The 23,767-nt window shown below is 54.6% G+C and overlaps 1 protein-coding gene across 3 annotated transcripts in view; it reads right to left on the minus strand.

The window, feature by feature from the left end:
- ZNF423 (zinc finger protein 423) overlaps nt 1-20,173 on the minus strand; it is a 364,614-nt gene extending 344,441 nt beyond the window's left edge. For 2 of the 3 annotated variants that reach the window (XM_055364252.2, XM_055364250.2), the window contains exon 1: nt 19,817-20,173. In XM_055364252.2, coding sequence (XP_055220227.1) covers nt 19,817-19,856 — 40 coding nt within the window. In that variant the 5' untranslated portion in view covers nt 19,857-20,173. The remainder of the gene's footprint in view (nt 1-19,816) is intronic. The other variant, XM_055364251.2, reaches the window with a different exon arrangement.
- Between the last annotated feature and the right edge of the window lie 3,594 nt (nt 20,174-23,767).

A 23,767-nucleotide genomic window follows, 5' to 3' on the forward strand; every position in this document is an offset into this window, starting at 1 on the left:
CAGGAGGGGCACACACCCACAGGTTCCAACTTAAGCCCCGGGGAAAATGCTGATGGGAAGAAGAGGCAGGCTTCCAGGCCAGGTCCTGGGCCCAAGGAGCAGTTTGGGTGGAGACAGAGAGAGGTCCAGAGGACAGGGCCCTGTTTTGAATCCCTCAGCAAGGCCACCTACCCCGACAACCACAGCTAAGATTCCTAGCTGAGCCAACTGGACTCCTGGGGCCTTGTGGGGAAAACACAGTAGAAAGGAGGACCCCCCCAGCCTAAATACCTTAAATGCAGCAAACACCTCCCACTTCGCACCTAGCAGAACAGAGGTGCTGGCCTAGCTGTGCCAGGCCTTGAACCTTGCTGGGTGTGCAGTTCCCAAAAAATCAGGAAGCAAGTACAGCCCTGCCCACCACCTGTCTCAAATGTCCCAGGACTTGGCCTGGGACTTCCTCCACCTCCAACCTGTCCAAGCTGCTTCTCTCCCAAGTGAGCCTCAGGAGCAGGCCCAGTGGGGGAGGGGGTTGGCATGGAGGGAAGGGGGACTTAGTCACCAGCTGGGTCTCAGGGGGATCAAGGTGTTGTCAGCCTCAGAGTTTACAGTCTGCCTCCAGGAGCTCTGAGAGAAGATTCTGGCATGGTGCTGGCTCACCAGGTGTGTAGACAGTGACCCTGGCAGTTACTCAGGCAGGCACCAGGCATGGGGCAGCCTCACTATGACATGTGACCTTGGACCTCAGGCTGACCTTCAAAGCTGCCTCACCCGCAGGATGGCGAACATAATGGTACCAACCTCACAGGGCTGCAGAGGGGATTCATGAGAACACGTGCAGGAAGCCCTCAGAGAGCCCTGGACGCACAATAACCTCAGTAAATACTCCCCATGAATGCCCTTATCCCCTCCTGACGCTCCTTCTCCCCCACCGAACCTCTCTCCACAAGAGCAGGCTTGGAACTCTCCTACTAGTAAGAAGGCAGGACAGGATACAAAGAGAGGCCTGGGGCCAGGCCCAATTTTGTCCAACACGTCCCAGTAGGAAAATGAGCTCAGACCCTGGGAACCCAGGACAGGCCTCTACATTCCCCTGGGAGAGCCTGAGCAATGGGTATTTTGAGCCAACAGATACAGGAAATTCAGAATAAAGCCCACTCAGATTCCCAATTCAAAGTGGACTGTGGACGCCGGGACACATTGGAGCAGCTGTTTCCTCACTGGCCTGGTTTGATGTCTGGGGGATGGGGGCAGCTCAGTGTGCAAAGCCAGGCTGAGGGATGTGGGTGACAGTGATGGAGCATCCCCCTCCACCTCCCACCCCAGTAATGTACAGAGGGGGCCCTGGCGAGCTGAGGCCTGGGGGTCAGGGTCCCTGTCCATGGGATATGGAGACCTTGGAAAGGAGCAGCCTGCCTGCCAGCTGGACACAGGCCCTGCTACACGTGGCTGTGTGAGCCAGGGCAAGGCTGTGTGCGTCTCTGAAACTACTTTCCTCAACTGGCAAATGAAGAGGGACAACCCCTCCCCAGACCCCCACAACCTACTCCCTGGAAACTTGGAGGTGCCTGTGAGACCCTCTGGAACCACACAGTGCACAAAGGTTGCGCAAACCTTAGGGGTCATTTAAGCACAAGGCCCCGGTGGCTTTCCCTGGGGACACCCCAGAAAGAACCATGCACCATGCTGTGTGCACGCATCAACAGGCCACCTGCAATGCCACCCCAACCCAGCCATCTCTCCCAGTACCCGACCCTGCCTCTTCCTTCATCCCTGCTCCAGCCCTTCCAGGAGAGCCTGCCAGCACTTGCCCCTGCCCCTCCAGACAGTCACACTCAAAACTCCCCCAGATTTTGTCCCATCATGTCCTCGTGGACAGAGACTATGGCCTCTTCTTCTCCCTCCTTCCCCACATGGGGCGGGCCCAAGGCAGGCAGAGGCAGCCCTAGTGAATGAGTTCAGAGCCAGAGGAGACTAGCCACTGTCCTCTGCAGTTCCCTCTCATCTTCCTACATCAGCGGTCACGTCACTTCCTCTGCAGTGCCCTCCCGGGAGGACCTTGTCGAAGTCAGATAACCCAGAGCAGTCTCTCAATGAACAATTACAATCCGGGGAGCTGCTCACTCTTTATTGTCTGTCTTGCTACTAAGCCGTAAGCTCCCTGAAGGCAAGGACCCAGCACTAGCATTTGGCCCATCACAAACTCAGAACTATCCATCCAGTGAATGAATGAAGTCAAGAAGGATCCATCCAGAGAAGGAATTTTAAGTGGCAAACCCAGAATCATGACTCAATCTGTGTGCCAATCTTCATCTGTAATTTATTGGATACGTGCTGATGCACTGGAAGCTGCACCCCGGGCGCCAGGCCTCCAGCCCACCACGCAGGCCTGGGCACCTTGCAGAGGCTGAGCACAGTTCTGGGGCCGGAGTGCCTCCGTTCAAATCTTGCCCTAGCTGTGGGGCACTGGGCCATTTATTTTACTTCCCCGTGCCTCGGTTTCCTCCTCTGTAAAATGGGGATACACATCACGTACCTATTTCACAGGGGTGCTGTGAACCTTGAATGAATCAACGAGTGTTACGTGCTCAGAACAGTCCTCAGTACCTGGGAAGTGCGCTCAGCGGCATTACGTGTATGAGGATGTACCAGGGAATGGCCCTGCGGCTGTCACCCGCCTTCCCCCAGCCCCACCCCAAAGCGGAGGCCCGATCGGGGTTCCGGTGCCCCAGGGCTCCCGAGGCGCACATCTGGCTGGCGGGCCCGCAGCCCACCCAAGGGCGGCACCAGCTGTGGGCTCGACGCCGCCGTCCCCAGCGCTGGGCCTGGGACCAGGAGTCCTGAGGGCGCCAGACTCCGAGGGGCGGGCGGCCGGGGGGCGGCCCGCGGCGCAGAACAAGCCAGGCCCCACCCGGGCCGCGTGAGCGAGCTGCGCAGCCTGCGCCTTCCCAGCCGGCCCCCCGCCGCGGCCGCTTTGTGCCCGAACCTGGCCCTGAGTGACTGCGCCGCAGCCATGGAGCCCTCCCGCGCGGGGGGCGGCCCAGCGCGTTCCCAATGCCGCCGCCTCAAAGGGGTCCCGGGGCCGCCCCCGCGGGCCGGGCAGACAAGGGCCCGGGAGGGGCCGCGTTCCCAAGCGTCGGCCAGGCTCCCCTCGGGTAGCTGGGCGGGAAGAGCCCCGAGGCCCCCTCCCCTGATTTTCCCCGCCTCTTCCCAGCCATCCCCCCTCTTCCCCGCCTCCTCCCCAACTGCCACCCCACCCTGGATTTCTTCCTCCTCTCCGACCCTTGACCCCTTCCCCTCCCCCGCGGTTTCTCCGTCCCCTCCCCTCATCCCAGGACCCAGATCCTACAAGGCAACTGCGCAATCGGACTCCAGGAGGACCGTGGAGGGTTCAGATCCCACCTCCCGTCCTGGAAATCTCGGCCCCCACACCCAGACACTTCCTCCCACCCCACAAGCCTCAGGCCACAGCCCTGGCTTGGAGAAGGGCTAGATGCCTTGGAGAGGGGCCGACCTCTGAGGTAACGGGCTGTGGGAGCCTCCTGGCCCCATGTGCCCATCTGTCAGATGGGGGTGGGAACGTGGTCCAGTGCCAGACACAGGGAGCAGTGCAGTGGCCCGCACAGGCAGGAGTTCTGCCGGGTGGCGCTCACAGCAGGCAGGCCCAGGGAGGCCCATCCTCTGAGCCCTCCCAGTTACCTGTGCATTGAGAGGCCTGCATGTCTGCAGTGGAGGAGCGGGACATGACACTGAGGTCCCCAGGGCAAGACTGGGACCCTGAAGCGGCTTCTGCCCAGAAACAGCCCCAAGGAACTGACTCGCAGCCCCAGGAAAGCCTCCAGGGAGAACAGAGCCGGGCCCCACCCAGCCTGCTGGCTGAAGCTGCAGCCTGCACCTTCCCAGCCGGCCCGCCACCCTCCCAGGGTGAAGAGACAGAGGCTCAGAGAAGGACCCCCACCTGCCACAACCTCCCAGCCTCCCAAAGCATCAACCACAAAGACCTCCAGGCCCCCAGCTCCCCTCATGAAGCAGCCCCCTTCACCGTCTGGGATCCAGCATCACCTCCAGGATGGCCTTCTCTGCACAGCCTCCCTGCCTGCCCCAGAACCTAATTTGCTTAACAGAAATATGCTTGCAGATGGCTCCTCACTCAACTAGAATAAACCTGTCCACGTGGTGGCCACAGCACCTTGAATACTGCCTGGTACATAGTAGGTTCTCAGTAAACATGTGAGAGGAATGAATGAACAAATGAGCAGCAGCTAATGATAGCAGCTCCTAAAAGCCTTGAAACCTAAACCGTGCCCCAGATAAGAGGATTCCATGACAAGTGATCAAATAAGTTTGGAAATCACAAATTATTACCATCTCTCAGAGTCCCACGCTGGCATTTTAAGGGCTCCGAGAAGCCGTGAAGTTTTTTTAAAAAAAATTTTAACTCTGTTTAATCCAGTGTTTGCCAAATGCATTTGGCGACAGAAAACTTTTCTCTTTTTGGCGGGGTGGAACATCAACAAAATCCTGGAATACATTTTGGGAAACGCCAACATAAATTTATTTCCCATCCTCACAACCACAACTTTATACATGGCCAGCTGAATCTTAGAAAGGAAGAACTTGCTTCTTTCTCGTTACAGGGTCAAGTTAAACACAATGCTCCAAAAATATCTGAATGAATGGATATAAAGTAAATTCATAAGCAAAGTCTACCACCCACTAGTATGTTCTCTGTCCCTGTACTGAGAGTCTGAATCACGCAAGCAATTTGAAGAGTCTCTTTGCCCTGGAAGCTGGCACATATGACCACTCACACAGGCACACACACGCACACACACATATGCATTCATGCACACGTGTACACACACACTCTCGCATGCATCCACATGCACACACTAGTACACACAGACTCACACACATGCACACACATACCCAACAGGTACCCACACAGACTCAGACACACGCACAGTCATGCATGCACACTTATGTGCACATACAGGCACACAGACTCACACACATGCACAACTATTATGGGGCATATGCCCTCCCACACAGCCGCTTCCCTGAGCCTGGCCAGGAAGCCCCTTGAGAAGGGCAACTGTCTTCTGGTGGGGTGGGGAGGATGGATTCGAGGAGAGATCCAAAAGCCCCCTTCAAACCTGGTGTCTCTAAAAAGGGCAGGGTTGCCCCAGCAAATGACAGGCTAAAGCCTGAACAACAAGCTCTTCCTTACCTGAGATTTCCTCCTCACCTCTCTCCTGGTAGTTGAGCCCATTTCAAAGGAAAAGAAACTGAGGCTTACCAATAACATGGCAAGGACATGGGGAAAGAGGGGTAGGAGCCCAAATCTGTCTGCTCAGAATCCTCCCCCCACCTCCAGAAGCTTGGGGATCCTAGGTTGTTCCGAAGGCAGGACAGTGGCAGCAGCAAGATCCTCCAGCTCCCCCTTCTCCTATCCCCAGGCACAATTCTGCCACAAGGTCACTGTATGACCTTGGACACCTAGCTTGCCCTCTCTGGGCAAGTTTAATCATCTATATGAAAAGGAACCTCAGCTGAGGGTTCTCCAAGCTCCAGGACTGCTGGTAAAAAAGAAAGCCTAAGGTCCCCACCTCAGCAGTCAAAAGCAAGTGTCAGGATTCCATGAGATACTGCCCGTAACGTGCATAGCCCAGTGCCTATATACAAGGGGTGCCCATTAGAGGCTAGCTACTCTTGGTGTTGTGATTCCATCCCTCAGGGACCAAATAAAAAATGCTACCCCCTCTTCCAGGCTTTACCTGATTCCCCTACCAAAGGGAATCCCCCCCAACTCTCTCACCCCTCCCACAGCCCTCAGCCCACACTTCTGTCCTAGGCTGCCTTGTCTGGTCTAGTGGTTAGGGTCTGCTCCCCTCTCTGGCCTCCAGGCTTCCTGAGGACGTGGCCTCCTCTGCGTTCTCTCTGCATCTTCCTTGGAGCCTAGGCTGAGCCTCACCTGAGTCAGATGCTCAGGATTTACACGGAAGGATGGATGTGAAAGGGAAAGAAGGAGGGCAGACAACCAAAGGACTCACCAAGAGAAAGAAATGCCCATATCCCCAAGCTCTATAGTGCAGTGACCCTTCAGAAGAAGAAAAAGAAAAATGGCCAGGTGCTGTGGCTCACGCCTACAATCCCAGTACTTTGGGAGGCCCAGGCGGGCGGATCACCTGAGGTCAGTAGCTCGAGACCAGCCTGGCCAACATAGCGAAACCCCGTCTCTACTAAAAATACATAAATTAGCCAGGCATGGGGGGCAGGCTCCTGTAATCCCAGCTACTCGGGAGGCTGAGGCAGGAGAATCACTTGAACCTGGGAGGCAGAGGTCACAGTGAACCAAGATCGTGGCACTGCACTCCAGCCTGTGTGACAGAGGAAGAGAAGGGAAGGGAAGGGAGGGGAAAGGAGGGGAGGGGAAAGGAGGGGAGGGGAAAGGAGGGGAGGGGAGGGGAGGGGAGGGGAGGGGAGGGGAGGGGAGGGAAGGGAAGGGAAGGGAAGGGAGAGAGACAGGAAGGAAGGAAGGAAGGAAGGCAGGCAGGCAGGCAGGCAGGCTGGCCCATAAACATAAAAGGCCAGGTGTGGTGGCTCGTACCTATAATCCCAACATTTTAGGAGGCCAAGGTGGAAGGATCACTTGAGCCCAAGAATTTGAGACCAGCCTAGGCAACATAGCAAGGCCTCATATCTTCGGGGGGGGGGGGGGGGGGGGGGGAATAAAAGGCACATCACTAATAATTAGGGAAGTGCAAATTTAAACAATGTGCCATTTTTTGCCTGCCAGATTGCCAAAAAGAAAACGGAAAGAGAAAAAGGCCGGGCGCGGTAGCTCACGCCTGTAATTCCAGCACTTTGGGAGCCCGAGGCAGGTGGATCACAAGGTCAAGAGATCGAGACCATCCTGGCCAACATGGTGAAACCCTATCTCCACTAAAAATAAAAATAAAAAATTAGCCAGGAGTACTGGCATGTGCCTGTAGTCCCAGCTACTCAGGAGGCTGAGGCAGGAGAATCACTTGAACCCGGGAGACGGAGGTTGCAGTGAGGCAAGATCACGCCATTGCACTCCAGCCTGGCAACAGAGCAAGACTCCGTCTCAAAAAAAAAAAAGGAAAAAGAAAAAACAAAACATCATCACATACGGGCAAGGATTAGGAGAAATGTGCATTCATGCCCTATTATTGAAGGGTAAATTGGTACAGACGTTGTGGAAGGCAATTTGGAAATATTTATCAGATTTTTCGAGTGAATACCCTTTGACCCAACAATTTCACTTCTAGGAATCCAGCCAAAGAAACACTCAAACAAGAACACAAAGGTTATAAATGAGGATACTCCCTGCATCATCATTTAAAACAGCAAAAAACTGGAAGCAACTAAATGTTCACCAATGGAAGACTGTAAACAAAGTCTGGTGCAACGATTCTGTAGACCTCCTTATGGCTATTAACATGGAACAGATTTATATACTCTAGGTGCTATCTCCTAGACTAATGGTTCCTAACCCTGGCTGCACATTCCAATTACCCCCATCCTCAGAGATTCTGGATTATTTCATCTATGGTGGAGCCCAGGTAATGTTATTTTTTAAGTGCCTAGGATGATACTGATGTGCAACTAATCAAGATTGGAAACTTAACTCATGTAGCTAACCCTACTAGTTCTATCCTATTTCATAGAAAACTGAGAAACTAGGAAAACATAGAAAACTAGGAAACTGAGGCCCATAGAAGGAACTGTCTTGCCCAAAGTCAGAGTATGTTTCCTCCAACCCCCTCCCCTCCCCAAGGAGAGAAATGAAGGAATCTTGACTCAGACCTTCAGGGAGAATGGGGTCTTTCTTTTCTATTCTGAGTGATTGGCAGGTTCCCTACCAACACATCCCATTTCCCCCTCCCGCCCACTTAGCTGGCCCCACCCCTCACTCCTAGTGCTGTTCCTAGGGCAGACCACCCTCCCTCCAAAGATGAAGAGGGTCCCAAGGCCACTTAATGGTGGCTGATCCCTGGCCAGGATCGAGCTGGTCAAATGTGTTTATTCTGAGCCATGGCAATGATGTAGCAGGATGAGGGTCACAGGCAGGATGGCAAGGTTATTGAGTTGAACATTCTGTTTTATTTAAAATTAAGTCCAGGCACAGAGGCTTATGCCTGTAATCTCAACATTCTGAGAGCCCGAGGTGGGAGAATCGTTTGAGACCAGGCTAAACAACACATGAAGAACTCCATCTGTTAAAAAAAAAAAAAAAAAAAAAAAGAGGCGGACATGGTGACTCGCATCTATAGTCCCAGCAACTCAGAAGGCTAAGGAAGGAGGATAGCTTGAGCCCAGGAGTTTGAGGTGGCAGTGAGCTATGATAACATCAATGTACTCCAGCCTGGGTAGCAGAGCAAGATCCAAACTTTAAGAAAATAAATAATTAAAATTAAATTAGTACAAAAATCTCACATTGCTTTTATCATTTTAAAAGCAATGTTTTACAAGCCTAACACAATCCATGACACAAAGCCCTCGATAAACAGCAGCTGCAATCTCACAGCACAATGTACCCTGAGTATGAAGGAGAACGGGCATCAGCCTCTCCCAGCCCGGTGTCCTGCAGCTCCCACCTCCTCATCAGGAACAGAGGCTGGGGCAGCGGGAGGGGCCCACAAAGACTGACTCTCACGGTGAACCCAAGTCCTGCAAAGGCCTGTGCTCCCTCTCAGTTCACCCACTCACTTATCCACTCATCACTTATGAATCCATTTACTCATCATTGAGTCATTTACTCACTAGTCACTCATTCATTCATTCACTTGTTCACCCATTCATATTTATTCCCCATTCATATTTATTCCTTCAACAATTCACACATTCACTCATTCATTTAAGAAATATTGGCGAGGCCCTGTGGCTCACGCCTGTAATCCCAGCACTCTGGGAGGCTGAGAAGGGTGTACACCTGAGGTCGGGAGATCAAGTCCAGCCTGCCAAATGGAGAAACGCTGTCTCTACTAAAAATACAAAATTAGCCACGTGTGGTGGCGCATGCCTGTAATCCCAGCTACTCATGAGGCTGAGGCAGGACAATCATTTGAACCCAGGAGGCGGAGGTTGCAGTGAGCAGAGTTCGCGCCATTGCACTCAAGCTTGGGCATCAAGAGCGAAACTCCATCTCAAAAAGAAAAAAAAACAAATCTTTTAGACATAATGACCCAGAAGATTGAGGCCAGATTTTTTTGTTTGTTTGTGTTTTTTGGGGTTTTTTGTTTGTTTGTTTTTGTTTTAAGACGGAGTCTTGCTCTGTCACCCAGGCTGGAGTGCAGTGGGTTCCAGCGATTCTCCTGCCTCAGCCTCCTGGGTAGCTGAGATTACAGGCGCATGCCACCATGCCTGGCTATTTTTTTTATTTTTAGTAGAGACAGGGTTTCACCATGTTGGCCAGGCTGGTCTCAAACTCCTGATCTCAGGTGATCTGCCTGCCTCAGCCTTCCAAAATGCTGGAATTACAGGTGTGAGCCACTGCGCCCAGCAATTTTTTTTTTTTTAATGGATGAGAGGTTTTTTGTTTTAATGTTGCCCAGGTTGACCTCGAAAACGTAGCCTCGCCTTCTTATGCACCAGGACAACAGTTCTGAGCCACCACGGCTCCCATTTTTGTTTTGTTTTGTTTTGAGAAAGGGTCTCACTCTGTCACCCAGGCTGGAACACAGTGGCACGATCATGGCTCACCACAGCCTCAACCTTCCGGGCTCAGGTGATTCTCCCACCTTAGCCTCCTAAGTAGCTGGGACTACAGGCTCCTGCCACCACACCCTCCTAATTTTTTTTTTAGAGAGGTGGTTTTTTTGTAGAGAGGTGGTTTTGCCATGTTGCCCAGGCTGGTCTCGAACTCCTGAGCTCAAGCAATTCACTTGCCTCGGTTTCTCAAAGTGTTGGGATTACAGGCATAAGCCACCACTGCACCCAGCCAAGGCCATTTCTGAATGAGCATGGAGCCCTGGAAGCCCAGCAGGCTGCTGGCATCCCATACATGAGACCCTTCCCCTGAGAAAGGCAGGACATGGGGCTGCTGGAGGGACTGGGGATTTGAGCTATTCACTGTGGCCCCAGGAGGTGGAACCAGGACCAACACAGAGAGGAGACTGCAGCTTCATGTGTGAAATTCAAGCTAAAAAGCCACAGATGAGGCCGAGGCAGGCGGATTACCTGAGGTTAGGAGTTCGAGACCAGCCTGGCCAACATGGTGAAACTCCATCTCTAATAAAAACACAAAAATTAGCCAGGCCTGGTGGCACATGCCTGTAATCCCAGCTACTCGGGAGGCTGAGGCAGGAATTGCTTGAGCCTGGGAAGTGGGGGCTGCAATGAGCCAAGATCGTGCCACTGCACTCCAGCCTGGCTGACAGAGCAAGACTCTGTCTCAAAAAAAAAAAAAAAAAAAAAAAAAAAAAGGCATAGATATGCCACAGAGGTAGTGAGTGCCCTGTGAGTGAAAGTGTGTACGTCCAGGCTGGATGAAACCAAGGTTGCCAGAAACACACCCAAAGAAGTGTAAATGAAGTGACCTCCAAGGTTCCTTTTCAACCTGTGTTTTTCAGGATTCGGAGAGGTTCAAAGGCAAAAACAGTGAATCTTCCCAACATGTGTGTCTGGCCCCTGGCTGGCCAGTGTCTCCCTAAGGGGCACAGGGCATCCGCAGGGGCTGTCCTGGGCACTGAGAACCCATGCACTGCTTGCTGCTCCCCAGAGACCCCAGCACTCTCTGTGGCCTCCACCCCAGAGACAGAAGCCTGCCTCCTCTTTCCATCTCCCCACTTCAGGGCACCTGCTTCTCCTCCCTCCCCCTCTCCCTGGGGACCCTCAGGAGCTGATGATTGTCTCTCCTCTCTCCAAGTTCAAAACTGCAGCCACAGGGGGCGAGGGACAAAGCCACATCTCTTGTTCAGGAACCAAAAATATACTCTATGTTGCTGGTGGCTCCAAGGTTCTGCAGCCTCCAGGCCAAGGAGGTCCCCCTGCCCAGTCTTCCAGCCTGAATGTGCAGTCATACCAACCCAGCTGCCCTCTCCAGCCATGCCCACCTCCCTAACTAAGCCCAGATGGTCATCACTCTGCCTTCAGGCAGGTAAAATTCAGTGCAACAGGAGTTAGGTGAACAGTATGTTTTATTTAATTAGGATCAACAGAAGAGATAAACCTCACAGCAGGATAGGGAATGACAACACTGCAAAAAATAATTCATGCCCAGGTAACGAAAGGGCAAATTTCAATTACAGAGAAAACAGGGGGAGAAAAAGTTTCCAAGCACCTCCAAGGAGCGAGGCAGTGAAGAGTTTGCAAAGCCTAGACCTGTGGGCCCAAGATGGTCTAGAAAGCAAGGCAATCAAGTGGACAAAACAGCCATTCTTCTCTCTCCTTGTCATAGACAAACTGGCCTAAGTGTGCAGGACTGCGTAGGCCGAGGGAGCTGAGTCCTGGCAGGCAGGCATAGGGGCCACAAGGGATCTGCCAGGGCCACTGGGCAAGCTCGCAACCCACCAGGCACAGTCTCAAAAGAATGCTGTCCCCACAAGGAGACAAAACAAATGTTCTAATCCTAATAATGGTCATCAGATCACTCAGCAAGTCCTTATTAGCACCCCACCTGCCCTTTCCCCCAGCCCCACCAGCCCTGATGGAACCCTAGTCTTATGCCCTGCCCTAGCCTTGGACAATCCAATCTCACCTCTTACACTAGAACAAGGCAAAGAACATACCCCCCCCCGCCCCCCGCTGAGAGAATGGCCTCATCTTCTAAGCCTCTGTTTCTCATGCTTACCCTGGAAATGGGAGGCTGGCCTGGATGACCTCCTCTGGGGTGGTGGGCTGCAGATCCCTAATCCACCATCATTTGGGTGCCAACTATAAATGAAAAATTCATGGTGGTGACAGCCCGACAACAATGTGTATGCACTTAATGCCTCTGAAAAATGGTTAAGATGGGCCATGCAAGGTGCCTCATGCCTGTAATCCCAGCATTTTGGGAGGTCGAGGCAGGAGGATTCCCTGAAGCCTGGCATTCAAGACCAGCCTGGGCAACACAGACCCATCTCTACAAATAATAAAATTAAGAAATTAGCCTGTAGTTCTAGCTACTCGGGAGACTGAGGTGAGAGGACTGCTTGAACCCAGGAGTTCAAGGCTGCAGTGAACTACGATCACGTCACTGCACTCCAGCCTGGGGGACAGAGCAAGATCCTGTCTGTAAAAAAAGGAAAAAAAAATGGTTAAGATGGTAAATTTTAAGTTACGTATATTTTATCAAAATTGCTTAAAAGCAGGAGTTGGGGGATGAAGAGATCTAAGCCCCTCCTCAGACCAGCCAGGTGAGCATCTGCAGGACCTGGGCCCAGGAATATGCAATTTAACCAGCTTTATTGTAGGTGATGGTGATAGGCATGACAGCTGGGGATCCACTCATCTGTATGAAGCCACCCTTTCCCCAAACAAAGGCTCCCCAGCATAATGCTTGAATTACCTCAATAAATATTTCTTCTGCAAATGAATATTCAAAACAGTGAGTTCTCCAAGTTTCATAGCACAAGCAAATCTTTTTCTGTATGGGTTCTCCCTCCAAAACAAACCCTCGAGAAGCACAAGCATAACCCAGGCCTCTCTCTCTCCCGGCCCCTGGTCCCTGCTCCGAAGGTGACATCAGCCCCAGCACCCCCATTATCTGGGAGAGGGAAATTGCTGTTAAATTAGCACATCCACAGAGCCCCATTTTATATCCCAATTCAGAAGATGACATGAACATCTGCTTTCACTTCAAGACATTAATTTTCAATTATTGGAGAAAAACAAAATTAGTCCTGACAAATTGCTGGCGAATACAGGCTCTTGTCTGGTGGTTCATAATAATAACTTCAGGGGCCCACAATTAGTGTCTCGGACGGAGTTTCCTGATGGATCCCTGTCATCTGGAGGCAGTGGCAGCAGGGCAGCACCTCGCACCGCAGTGTATCAGGCAGGAGGATGCTCCAACAACCCGCAGCTCGAAGGTCACTGCTTCTTGGATGACCAGGTTTAGAGAACTAAGGAATTAGGGTTTCCTCTTTCTGGGGAAGGCAGGGAGGGACAGAAGATAGGGGGCAGGCATCTAAAAAATATCCACCTTAACCATATTCAGCTTTGAATATTTTTCAAGGTTTTCTCCTCCTGTTCAGTAGCAAGATTTTGCACACTTAGACGGGAATGCAAATCACTCCTGAGTCCTTAGTGGGCACACTGGGATCACCTGATAGGATCGCCTTATGATTGGAGTTTGCCATCTGCAAAGGGAGAAGGACAGATGACATGATTTTCTTATGAGACCCCTTCTACCCTTCTACATGACGCCATTCAGGATCCCAAATCCAGAACTCAATGGCTCCAGCCTCTGAGATACAAATGCCTATAAATCTTCTGTAAGAAAAATCTGTTTGCCAGGGTCCCATCGACCCAGAACCTGGTTCAGCCCAGGTTGTAGTCTCCACAAAAAAAAGAAAGAAAGAAAACTCTGAATTTGCCAACCTCAATGACCCCAAATCCAGAGAACAACCCACTTGATAAGAGATTATCAACACTGCAACCTCATTTGATGGGTTTTTATGTATCTTGGCTGCTTTAGTCACTATATCAATAAGAAGCCACTGAAATGTGAATGAGTTGAAGAATTCGGAGATGATGTGGTCGCCTTTGAATTTGACTTGTCACAATTGAAACCAGAGTGTGTTTGCCTAGCTAGGATGTTCAGACTCTTGAGGGGGGTGAGGCAAGAGGGAGGGGAGGTAAACAGAGGGAGGCAGGTTAAAAAAGAAAGAAAACGAAACAACAACCACAACAACAAAGGGAAATTATATCTTTAAAAAGAGAATGAAAGACATTGTTACTTCCAAAGTCAACTTGGTAACTGAGCTCCGACATTGTGTAATTGACTTTGCAAGTAGAACAACAGCAACGTAACAAAGAAAATGTCAGTGTTTTCACAGCACCAATCTATAACGCTGGGAGGCCGTCCCGCTGTCAGCTAGGGCTGACAATACAATAGCTTTCAAAGGGATATTACCATCATGCTTTTATTCCTGACATCAATCAAGACAAAGAGAATCCTTTTCACAAGACATTAAAAATCAAACCTTTGTGCAAGAAGATAGGTAAAACAGCATTCTCCTTAAAGACAGCCACATGGAGCAATCAGCTAATTGGCGCTCCTTGAAAGCGGTAAAGTATTTTTATTTACTGAGTGTACAACCCCAATCATTGGCTGCCACTGATCCTGGCAGGTAAGCTATGAATCAAAAGTTTCCATCAGCATTTCCTCACTCACTTCACCCTGCCTCTCCCACAGTAGGCTGAGGGAGCTGACAGCCAGCCCCAAAAACTTCAAGCGGGATGTAACCAATCCAGGCTCAATTCATCCATTTTGGGTGGGAAACTTCTCTGATTACCCACTAACATGTCCACGCACAAGATGCCCTTGCAAGCTGACGGGAATTTGCAGAACTTGTCAAATTCTCCAACCACAGCGTATCGGGGTTTTCCTGGCTACCCAAATAATGGGGACCCCACTAACAGTTTTCAAGGTATTCTACTGTAATCAACCTAGACTCACAGATACGAAGGAACCCTGATATCTTCTGCAAATGTTTTCAAGACATGAAGATAATACTCTTTGCAAACACCAGCGTGCCGTGGACAAGGCTGGGCTTTGCTTCAGCCAGTGGCCAGGGAAGGCAAGTCCATCCTAACCTATGTCAAAGAGTGAACTAAACCCACCCACCACCTTGGCAAAAACGATGGGGCCATCAGGAAATCCAGTCATCCTCTGCCTGCTTACTTTTGAGACAGTTTCAGATGCCTGCATGTCAGAAGTTGTTGACACTTACAGAAAACTGCAAGTCCAGAAGCAGGAAGTTAGAGAGCCTCATGTTTCAAAGAGGTCATTTCCCAGACACTTTCCAAGCCACTGACATCTCACAGCCTTCCAACCTTCCAAGATGCCATGCCCCCACATCCAGTCCAGGCTTGACAGAGCCACTGGTCTAGGTGGTCACAAGTCTCAGACCATTGTTGAGGAGGAGTGGGAGCAAGAACTCTCTCTGCAGGAGGGCTGTCGGGAACTCAGAGCCGAAAGGCTCTGTGACTTGCCCCTTTGGTACCCTACAGACCATCTGCCACAAAGTCCAGTCACTCAAAGACAGGGAAAGCACTCTCAGCATCTGCGGCAAAAAAGGATGTTTTTACTTTTCAGCTATAATGGGATACCGTTGTTTTATTTTTAAACAGAATTTGAACAGGTGCCGTTCACTTCACTACAGAATGGACAGAAATTTTGAAAGAAGAGAGAACTCGTCCTAACACTGCCTTGAAAAAGCATATACTCCCACCACCACCACCTAAATCAGCCTTTTTCAAAGAGCCAGGGAGCATGTCTGCACCATCAGCCTCAGTGGTAGGTTCCTTTCGTTTACACATCCAAATGAACAGTTAAGAGAAATCAATGCATCTAATTGCCAGACTATTAAATCCTACATCAGGGGAAGAATTCCACAGCCACTAGCTTAAGAGTTGGCTACCGATATAGCAATTATTGCAACTTTCTATTAGATTGAACCAGATCCCCAGCCTTTCGTCTCTAGCTAGGAACGCTGTACTCAAGTGCTCCAGTTTCCTGCCTTCCCGGTTCCCCCTCCTCCTCCTCCTCTGTTAACACACTGTAGCATGCCACAACATTGCCAGGGCTGGCTGCTTCTTCTGAATTACTTTATGACTGTAAAGTCACCCGCATTTTGCACCTTTCATTATGAATGCACGCTAGGCACCTCATGGTTAACCGTTTAGCAGGATTCCCCTGCCAGAGGCACATAGTTATCTTATTTTATTGCTTATTAAGTTTTTGCAAGGAAACAGGTGTAAGAATCTAAACAGCAATTACTAGACGTAAAGGATGTTTTCTAGAATGAAACAGGCCCTTCCAAAGCTGGGAATCGATAACTTAATTGAGGAGGGGGGATTAAATATTAGGATTAAATGTTAGCTACCCCACTCCACATAGAAAGCTCAAGACCCTATAAAGGATTTGTTTTGCCCTTCCTACAAGATCATGTACATTTAGCCAAACAAATCTCGACAATTTATACTTGTATGTGGTCTCAGCTGAATCGAGAAACCTGTAACCTCAGAACGCCTCTATTTATTACATCTCAATTATTTCCATGGAAACACGCGCAGTGTTCCCAAGTCCCTAGACCACCAAATTTATAAGATGGACTTAGAGGAGCTACACGCTGGCAGAAGAGGAAGACAAAGAAGGGGAAGGGAGTGCCGAGAAGTCACTGGGGGTATTTTGGGACGTTGGGGTGGGCGGGTGTATGGACATAGCCTGAGCGCTAATTAATATTAAGAACTGTAATTAACAGGCAGTTGCTAGAGAGAGAAAATTGACAGTATTAAAATTATTCAAAAGTTTTAAGCTAAGGCAAGGGAAAAGATGTATCAATTTTCTCTATAAATGAAGAGGCTGTTGCACGGATCTGAGAAAGCCATGGGGTGAAAGGGGACAGGCCTCCTTAATGTTGAGTGACAGAGAGAACTGCAGTGGTAATCGTTAACCAAACCACCTGATATCATCGGCCGAAATAACATCAGTGAGCATGATGAGAACAGCCCAGGAAAATGAGGCCAAAATTATCAAAGAGAACAAATCACTGCAACCACCACACCATACCACACCACCAGGAAACAAAAAAGGGGAGAAAGGTGTAGGGAGGGAAAATCGGTCAGAAAAATGTGACTTTTATAACACTCCCGGCTTTAGAGTTTTTTTTTTTAAATAAAATTACAAGGCTTCTGAAAACCAATGAGGCTATTCTCCCCGCTCCCCTACTGCCCCAACCCCCTTCCCTATTTACTAGGTGTCCTCCCTGTGAGCTGGGTTTTCCAAAGAAGGACAAACACACTGCGGGCACAAGTGACCCCACTCCAGAAGGGAGGTTGTGTCCGTGAGTGGGAAGTGAGACCACCCCAGCCCCCAGAGGCCAGTTTTATTTTCAAAGCAGCAATGCCTGTGCTTTCAAATCACACTTTCTGAGCATCCATTCGAAATTGTTGTATTTCTGTCTTTCCTTCCTGCTATGGGCTTTCACATTTCCGAGATCAATTACAAATTACAGTCAAGCGACTTTCACAGCGGAATGCTCGGGGCCGGGGAAGTCCACAAAGCCTCTACATTAGACCTGACACACAGCAGTGGAGGCAAAATAAAATAAAATAAAATGTAAAAGACACCGCTGTTCCTTAAGAAGCACTTTCAAGCATCTTTAAAGGTGAAGACCTTGTCGTTTCAAACACTTGGTGTGGAGCTGTCCACACTCAAGCACACACTTTTGAATATTGCTTAAGAGAAGGGGCGGGGCGGGGGGGGGAGCAGTTCTTGAAAAGCAATAAATCCCTCACCTGCTGGAACTCTTATCTATCCAAATTATCTTCTCTCTTAATTCCTCCCTTGATAAGTGGCCACATCTCCACCCTCTTCACCCCAGTAAACAGAATAAAAGGTAAAATGGTGAGAGACAAGGGTTGTAGCTGCTTTTGGAAAATGCAAAAAGCCATGGGAAGAATCAGGGGGTCTCTGACTCTGCGGACAGAAAGGCTCTGTGTGGCTGATATTTACAACACCAAGTCTCGAAATGCCTCCACTGGTCTCCTGTTCACCTTGCTGCCTTTCTCCTACCAACCTGCTTGAACTGTCTGCTACACATACACACATATACATTTGAGAGAGGCACTCACTAAAAATCATTTCAAGGCTCATTTCATGAAAGGCTGAAGACCAATTCTTGAGTCTTTCTCAGAGATCCACAGAGTGGTTTTAGAACTCGGTTCAAGCAACTTTGAAACACCCACCCATCTGTTCACTGCAAACTGCTCTCCTTTTGCTTTCTGGGTCTCGCCGTATAACGTAAGGAGGTTTGGAGAAGTGGATTGGAAGTCTAGGTAAGCAAGCTTTGCAAACTCAAAATCAACTGCCTGAGTTAAATAAAACTGTTTTTCCAACCAGAAATTCCAATTCCACATTTTCTTCTGGGTCGCCTCTTAAGTGGCTCCTGAAGGAGTGAGCAGTGAGCCAGGGAAAGAGAAAAGAAATCCAGTATTATTTCAAGCCGTACAGCCCTTCCATCAGCAAAAGAGAAACATCCACCCTTCTTTCCCGTCCTCTTCTTGGAGTCTCTCTTCTGGTTTCCCTGTCCCCCAATCAGAACACCCTCTGAACCCCCAGTTCTGTGGAGCAGGCCAGGCTGTCCCGGATTGGGAGACCAGCCAGGGTGAGGCGAACAAGACCAACTTCTCTCAGGGAAAAGGAGGAGTAGGAACGGGCCGGGCGCTCCGTTTGGACTCAGTTGGTCTCCTTCTAATATGACGGGGAGGATCTCTGCTGGGCCGGGGGCAGTCCCTCCGGGGACTTCAGGAGGACAGAACTGACGAGTGTCTCAAGATCCTCCTTGCCAGATTCAGTTCCAGCCATTCCAGCCAGGCGCAAGGCTGGCAGGAAGGGACGGGGCCCCAGCGCCTTCCCGCGCAGGCCTCCAGGAAATGAACTTTTCAGAGCAGAACTGGGCTCAGGCCAGAGGTCATCAGGGGAGCTGGGAGAAGACAAGGGCCTGGGGGCTTTTGGCTCCGTAGACTTAGCCGCTCTCATCGTTCCCCCCTTTCTCGATCATCTCCCATCTCACAGCCGAGCGCCCGGGCACCCAACCGAGGGGCTAGAATCGGGACAAAGCAGCAGGCAAGGCCTGGAAAGGCCAGCCGCGGGGAGAGGAGGCCAGGGGAGGGGCTCCGCTGCCGGCGCGCGGCCTTTCCCCGGGGCCTCTACTCTCCAGGGGTCCCCTCGAGCTGGGGGCCCTCGCTGGAAATAGAAAGCAAAGTGTGGAGACGAAGGGATGGGTGTGTGTATCTATATATCTGCAGCTCCCCACAAACGCGCGCACCCCGGGGAGCCGGCACAGAAAGCCGGCCTGGGTGTCGAGGGTGCCGGTGCCCGGGGTCAGATCCGGGGCGCCCTCCGCGGAGGGGCGCGCACTGCGGCCGCTGAGCTCCCCTGAGGACCCGCGTCCCGCCGGCGCCGTGCAGACAATGAACTCCTGGCGGAGGCTCCCTGCCCGGTGTGCCTCGGTGGAGGAGGCAGGAAGTGCAGGGGCCCGGGCCGGGAGAAGGCCTGGGCAGGGGTGGGAGGGGGCGCCTGGCGGCCGGGGCGAGGCCGCGGCGCCCGGGGCGCTCGCCGACAGCACCCGCCGCTCCCCGCGTCCTCGGGCGACCAGGCAGGGGCCAGAGAGAGCCAGCGAGGCCCGGGGCCAGCGAGGAGCGGTCGGCCTGCCGGGCGCCCGTCCTCGCCGCCTCTTCCTTCCTCCTGTCGCCCGCCCGCCGCCGCCGAGATTCGCAATCCCCGCCAAGTCGGGCCCGCACCCCTTGATTGGCCACACGGGCCCGGGCCCCGCACGGAGGGAGCGGCAAGGGCCCTTTAGCGGCGCCCCCAGGCCTGGGTCCCCCACGGGCGACGGCGCCGGGTCCGGGCAGGGAGGGTGTCCGCGGCGTACCCCCTCCGCCGCCGCCGCCTCCGCCTCCTGCTCCCGGCTTCCTCCTCCCCCTCCTCCGCCTCCGCCTCCGCCTCCGCCTCCTCTGCCACCTCCTCCTCCTCCTCTCGGCTCGCTCGCGCGGGTCCCCGGCCGCCCGCCCGCTCGCCGGTCCCTCCTCCCTCGCTCCCTCGCTCCCTCCCTCCTCGCTCGCTCGCTCGCGCCTCCGCCGGGCCTCGCTCGCTCACCTTTCACCGAGCGCGGCTTCGCCTGCTTCCGCCTGGACATGTCCGGGGCTCCGGGCGCTCCGTCGCCCTCCGCAGCCGGCTCCCCCCGCCGCCCCCCGCCGCTCCGGGCAGCCCTTCTCCCCCTTCTCCTCCGCCTGTCTCTTGGAAACTTTTTTTTTTGAAGCCCGGTTGGCGGCTGTGGGGAGCGGACCGCAGGTCCGGGGCGGCCTCCCTTGGGGGGGCGGCCCGGGCCGGCCGAGGCCGCTCGAAGGCGGGGGGAGGCCCGGGGGGCGCGCCGGGGCCCTGCCTGTTGCAATGCGGCAGTCCGGGGCTCCCGATCCAAGCGGCGGTCCCAGCGGCGCGGGGAGTCCGGAGGCCACTCGGCCGAGCCGAGTTATGCAAAAAAAAAAAAAAAAAAAAAAAGCCGCCCCCCTCCTCCTCCCAACCCCCCGCCGGCCCCCGGCCCCTGCGGCCCCCTCCTTCCCTCCCCCACCCTACCGCCACCCTCACCCTCCTCCTCCTTCTCCTCCTCCGCCCCTTGCCGGATTTTTGTGCAAAGTTTGCAGGCGTCCGGCCACGCAGCCCGGTGCGGAGCTCACAATGAACCCATCTGAGGAGGGGGAACGGGGCTGGAGTCGAGGGTATCTCAAGGGGGGAGGAGACCGGGAGGCGGTCGGGAGCGCGGAAGCTCGGTACCCCCCAGGAAAAAAAAAAAAGAAGCCTTCAAATTATCCCCTGCCGCACAAAAAAAATAATAAATATTAATGGCTCAAAAATGCCCAAGCGCCTGGTTTGGAGATTATGATGGATGGGGGGCGGGGGTCCCTCAACTCAGCCTACTTGGAGGGGAGGCTCGAAACGGCCGCAGTGGCTCGGAAGCCGCGGCTCGGGGCCCCTGGCTCACGCCCCCTTCTCTGGCTCTCGGATCGGCCCGGCGCCGACCCCCCGAAGGAGGAAGGGGCGCGCGGGAGCGCTCAGGCGGCGGCCGGCAGGCGCGCCCGTGCCCCGGGCATCGCTCAGCCCGTGCGCCGGGCCGCCGCTGCCTGCCCTCGGGCTGCGGTGCTCAGCGCGAGGCGCGCAGCCGATCCCCAGGCCGGTGCCAAGTCGCCGGCCCCGCTAGCTGCCTCCATGGGCCAGGGGCTCGGAGAGGGGGGAGGCGGCGGCCGCGGTGGCGGAGGAGGAGGACGAGCAGGCGGCGGCGGCGGCGGCGGCGGCGGCCGGGCTCCCGTCCTCCTGGGCAGCGGCGGCGGCGGCTGCGCCCCGGCTCCTCCGCGCTCCAGCCGGCGCCGGCCCGCCCGCCAGCCTCCCTCGCGCTCCTGTCTTCTTTGTGGTCGCTGGCTCTCCTCCTCCCGATCCGGCTGCTGGGGCTGCACTGCAGAGACACATAATAAAGCCAGGCTTGGCTGGAAATGTAGCCGGGTCCCAGCAGGAGGATGTGAGGAGCGGAGTCCCGGCGGGGGAGCGCTCTGATCCCGTGGGGCGCCCCGCACTGCTCCGGCTCGGATCAGACGGAGAGAGGGCCAACAGCACCGAGCGATGGACAGCGCTGGAAATACAGCTCCGGCCGCCCGCAAAACCCGGACCGTGGTGGCGGCGGCGGCGGCGGCAGGCACGGCGCGGGCGCGGGCACCGCACCAGCACGCGGGGCCGGGGCTCGGGCGCTGGCTGCACCGGGGGCAGGAGGAGGGAACACACTTAAGGCCCACGCGGCTGTCAAGCTCGCCAAGACGCATGAGCCTCACAAACTGTAAAAAGTGAGAGAATGGGGGAGCAAACGGAGGTGGGCTGCCCTAGTATTGCCACCTCGCGATGTATACCTCACGCACATGAACTATCCAGGGACCTGGCTCTGCCATGTTGGCTTTTGCCCACCGGTCGGTGTTCAAAGACCACCCCTGCCCCACATCCAACAAATTCTTCCACCACTGGGCTAACCCCGTGCGCCCCCTACACCCTTATTTGTAGAATTCTCGCGCCTGGTGTGCACTTCCTCTGTCCGACTGTAAAAGGAACACCTTACCCCTGAGATCCTGCAGGAGCACCCCCTCCCCGCGCAGTTGTCAGAAGAAATAAACCAGCTGCTACTTTCTGCGAGGTTTTACCCAGCCGCCAGGGGGCGCCGCGCGTCCCCCGCAGCTCCTGAACCGGCTGAGACTCTGGTCTCCGGGCAGGCCCGGGAAGGGTTCTGACTTGGGAAAAGTCTTCCCCAGACGGCTCCCCTAAACGGTTCCTCGGAGCCTCTCCCTCCCCAACTAGCTGCAGGCGGCCAGGTCTCGGGTGGGGAGCGGCCCCGACCTCGCCCCCCTCCCGGGTGAGTGGCGCCACCTTGGGCCGGCGCGCCCCGGAGCCAGGAGAACGGAGCGGGTGCACGGCGCGGCGCTGGGGGTTATCAATCTCTCGGATCGATAAGTTGCCACTTGGAGAGGGGAGGGCTACGTCCCCTCGGAGACGAGTTACCCAGGGCAACCTTTCACGGAAAAACCCGCTGCCCGCCGAGAACAGCGCCGGGGCCGGCCGGGCCGCGGCGCCCGCCCCACGCAGGGTGCCCGCGCCCCGCCGCTCCCCAGCCTGCCGGCCAGCCGGGCCCGACCCCGCTCAGCTCTCTCCGCGGTCCCGCCGGGCCCTGCTCGCCAACCCCGTGCTGGGCTGATTGCCGAGGTAGATGCCACCCCCGCACCCCCGCGGCTGGGGAGCGCGGGCTGGAGGATGCGGAGAGGCCTGAGGCAGGGGGGCCAGGCGCGCGCGCCCTAGGCAGTCTCAGAGGTAGAGTCGGGTGACGGGCTAAACGCGACGCCTAGCTGGACACCCTGACAGCGGCAGCGGGCGAGCGAGGCTCCCCAGAGGGGCGGAGGCCAGGACCGAGACGTCCCCTAACTAGACCTAAGCCTTGAGGGCCGCCCCTCCCCGGGTTAGCGCTACCATCCCCAGGCCACAGCCCTCCCCAGCTTGTGCGTCCAAGTGTGTCCAACATCTCGGCCTTCCCGGAGGGAATAGGAGCCCCCCCCCCGCCCCCGCGGCCCAGGGATGGACGGAATTGGGCTGAACCGGGGGTGCCAAGGGCCGAGGCGAGGGCAGGGGCCGCGAGGCGCCTGGGAAGGAGCCAGGAAGGAGGGGCAGAATCAGCCGCTCCCCCACCCCCGCCGGCGCCTGGGATCGAGGCCCGCGGAGAGTGGCTGACAGGCGGCAGATGGCACACGCTGGGGGAGGGGGGCGATTGGCCTCGGCTCTGGGGTGCCCCCGCCGCGGGCTGCCTCTGCTAGAGGGAGGGGGCGGGGAACGGCCCCCAGCTCGCCCGCCCAGGCTCTCTGGGGGGCTGGTGATTGCGGATCCTGCCCAGCCGGGAGTCTGGAGAGTGAGGGGGCGGACAAAAGGAGCGCGGTGGGGAATGCGTGTGCGGGACGAAAGAGGGGCCGTCGGGGGAGAGGGGTGGTTGGAGTCCCACGGGGCTGCCCTTTTCCATCCCTAGGGGCCTGCTGAAGACTGAGGACGGAGGTGGGGGCAACAGGATGGGGAGCCCGCAATAGCCCATCCTGACCTAATCCGAAAGGACTAGATCCTGGGGCCGCTCACAAAGTTTTCCGGGCCCCCTCCCACGCGTCGCCTGCACGTACGTCCGCGTCCCGACGCTCCGCCCTCCCCCGCCAAGTTCGGCGTCTCCCAACTCAGCGGCAGTCAGAGTGCAGAGGGAGCCCGACCTTGTCCCCGCCTCGGCCTGTCCCGCTTCTTCTGAAGCTTGTTTCATTTTTAACTCCTTCCAGAAAAATGTTGTTTTAAGGAAAATCTCAAAGGAACAAAAAGCCAATAGTGCCTTCCTTATTTGCAATCCCCACCCACCTCTGAGCTCGGACTGCAAGGGCCTCAAGGGACACCAGGTGACACCTCGGCCTTGCTTCTCACGGGTGACCTTGGACCAGAAAGGGTCATTTTCAGGTGTGTTTTATACCCCCCACCTGCCTACTTCTGGCAGGGAAT

Source organism: Gorilla gorilla, chromosome 18 (genome assembly GCF_029281585.2).
Source record: "Gorilla gorilla gorilla isolate KB3781 chromosome 18, NHGRI_mGorGor1-v2.1_pri, whole genome shotgun sequence".
In the NCBI taxonomy this organism is placed as follows: Eukaryota; Metazoa; Chordata; class Mammalia; order Primates; family Hominidae; genus Gorilla; species Gorilla gorilla.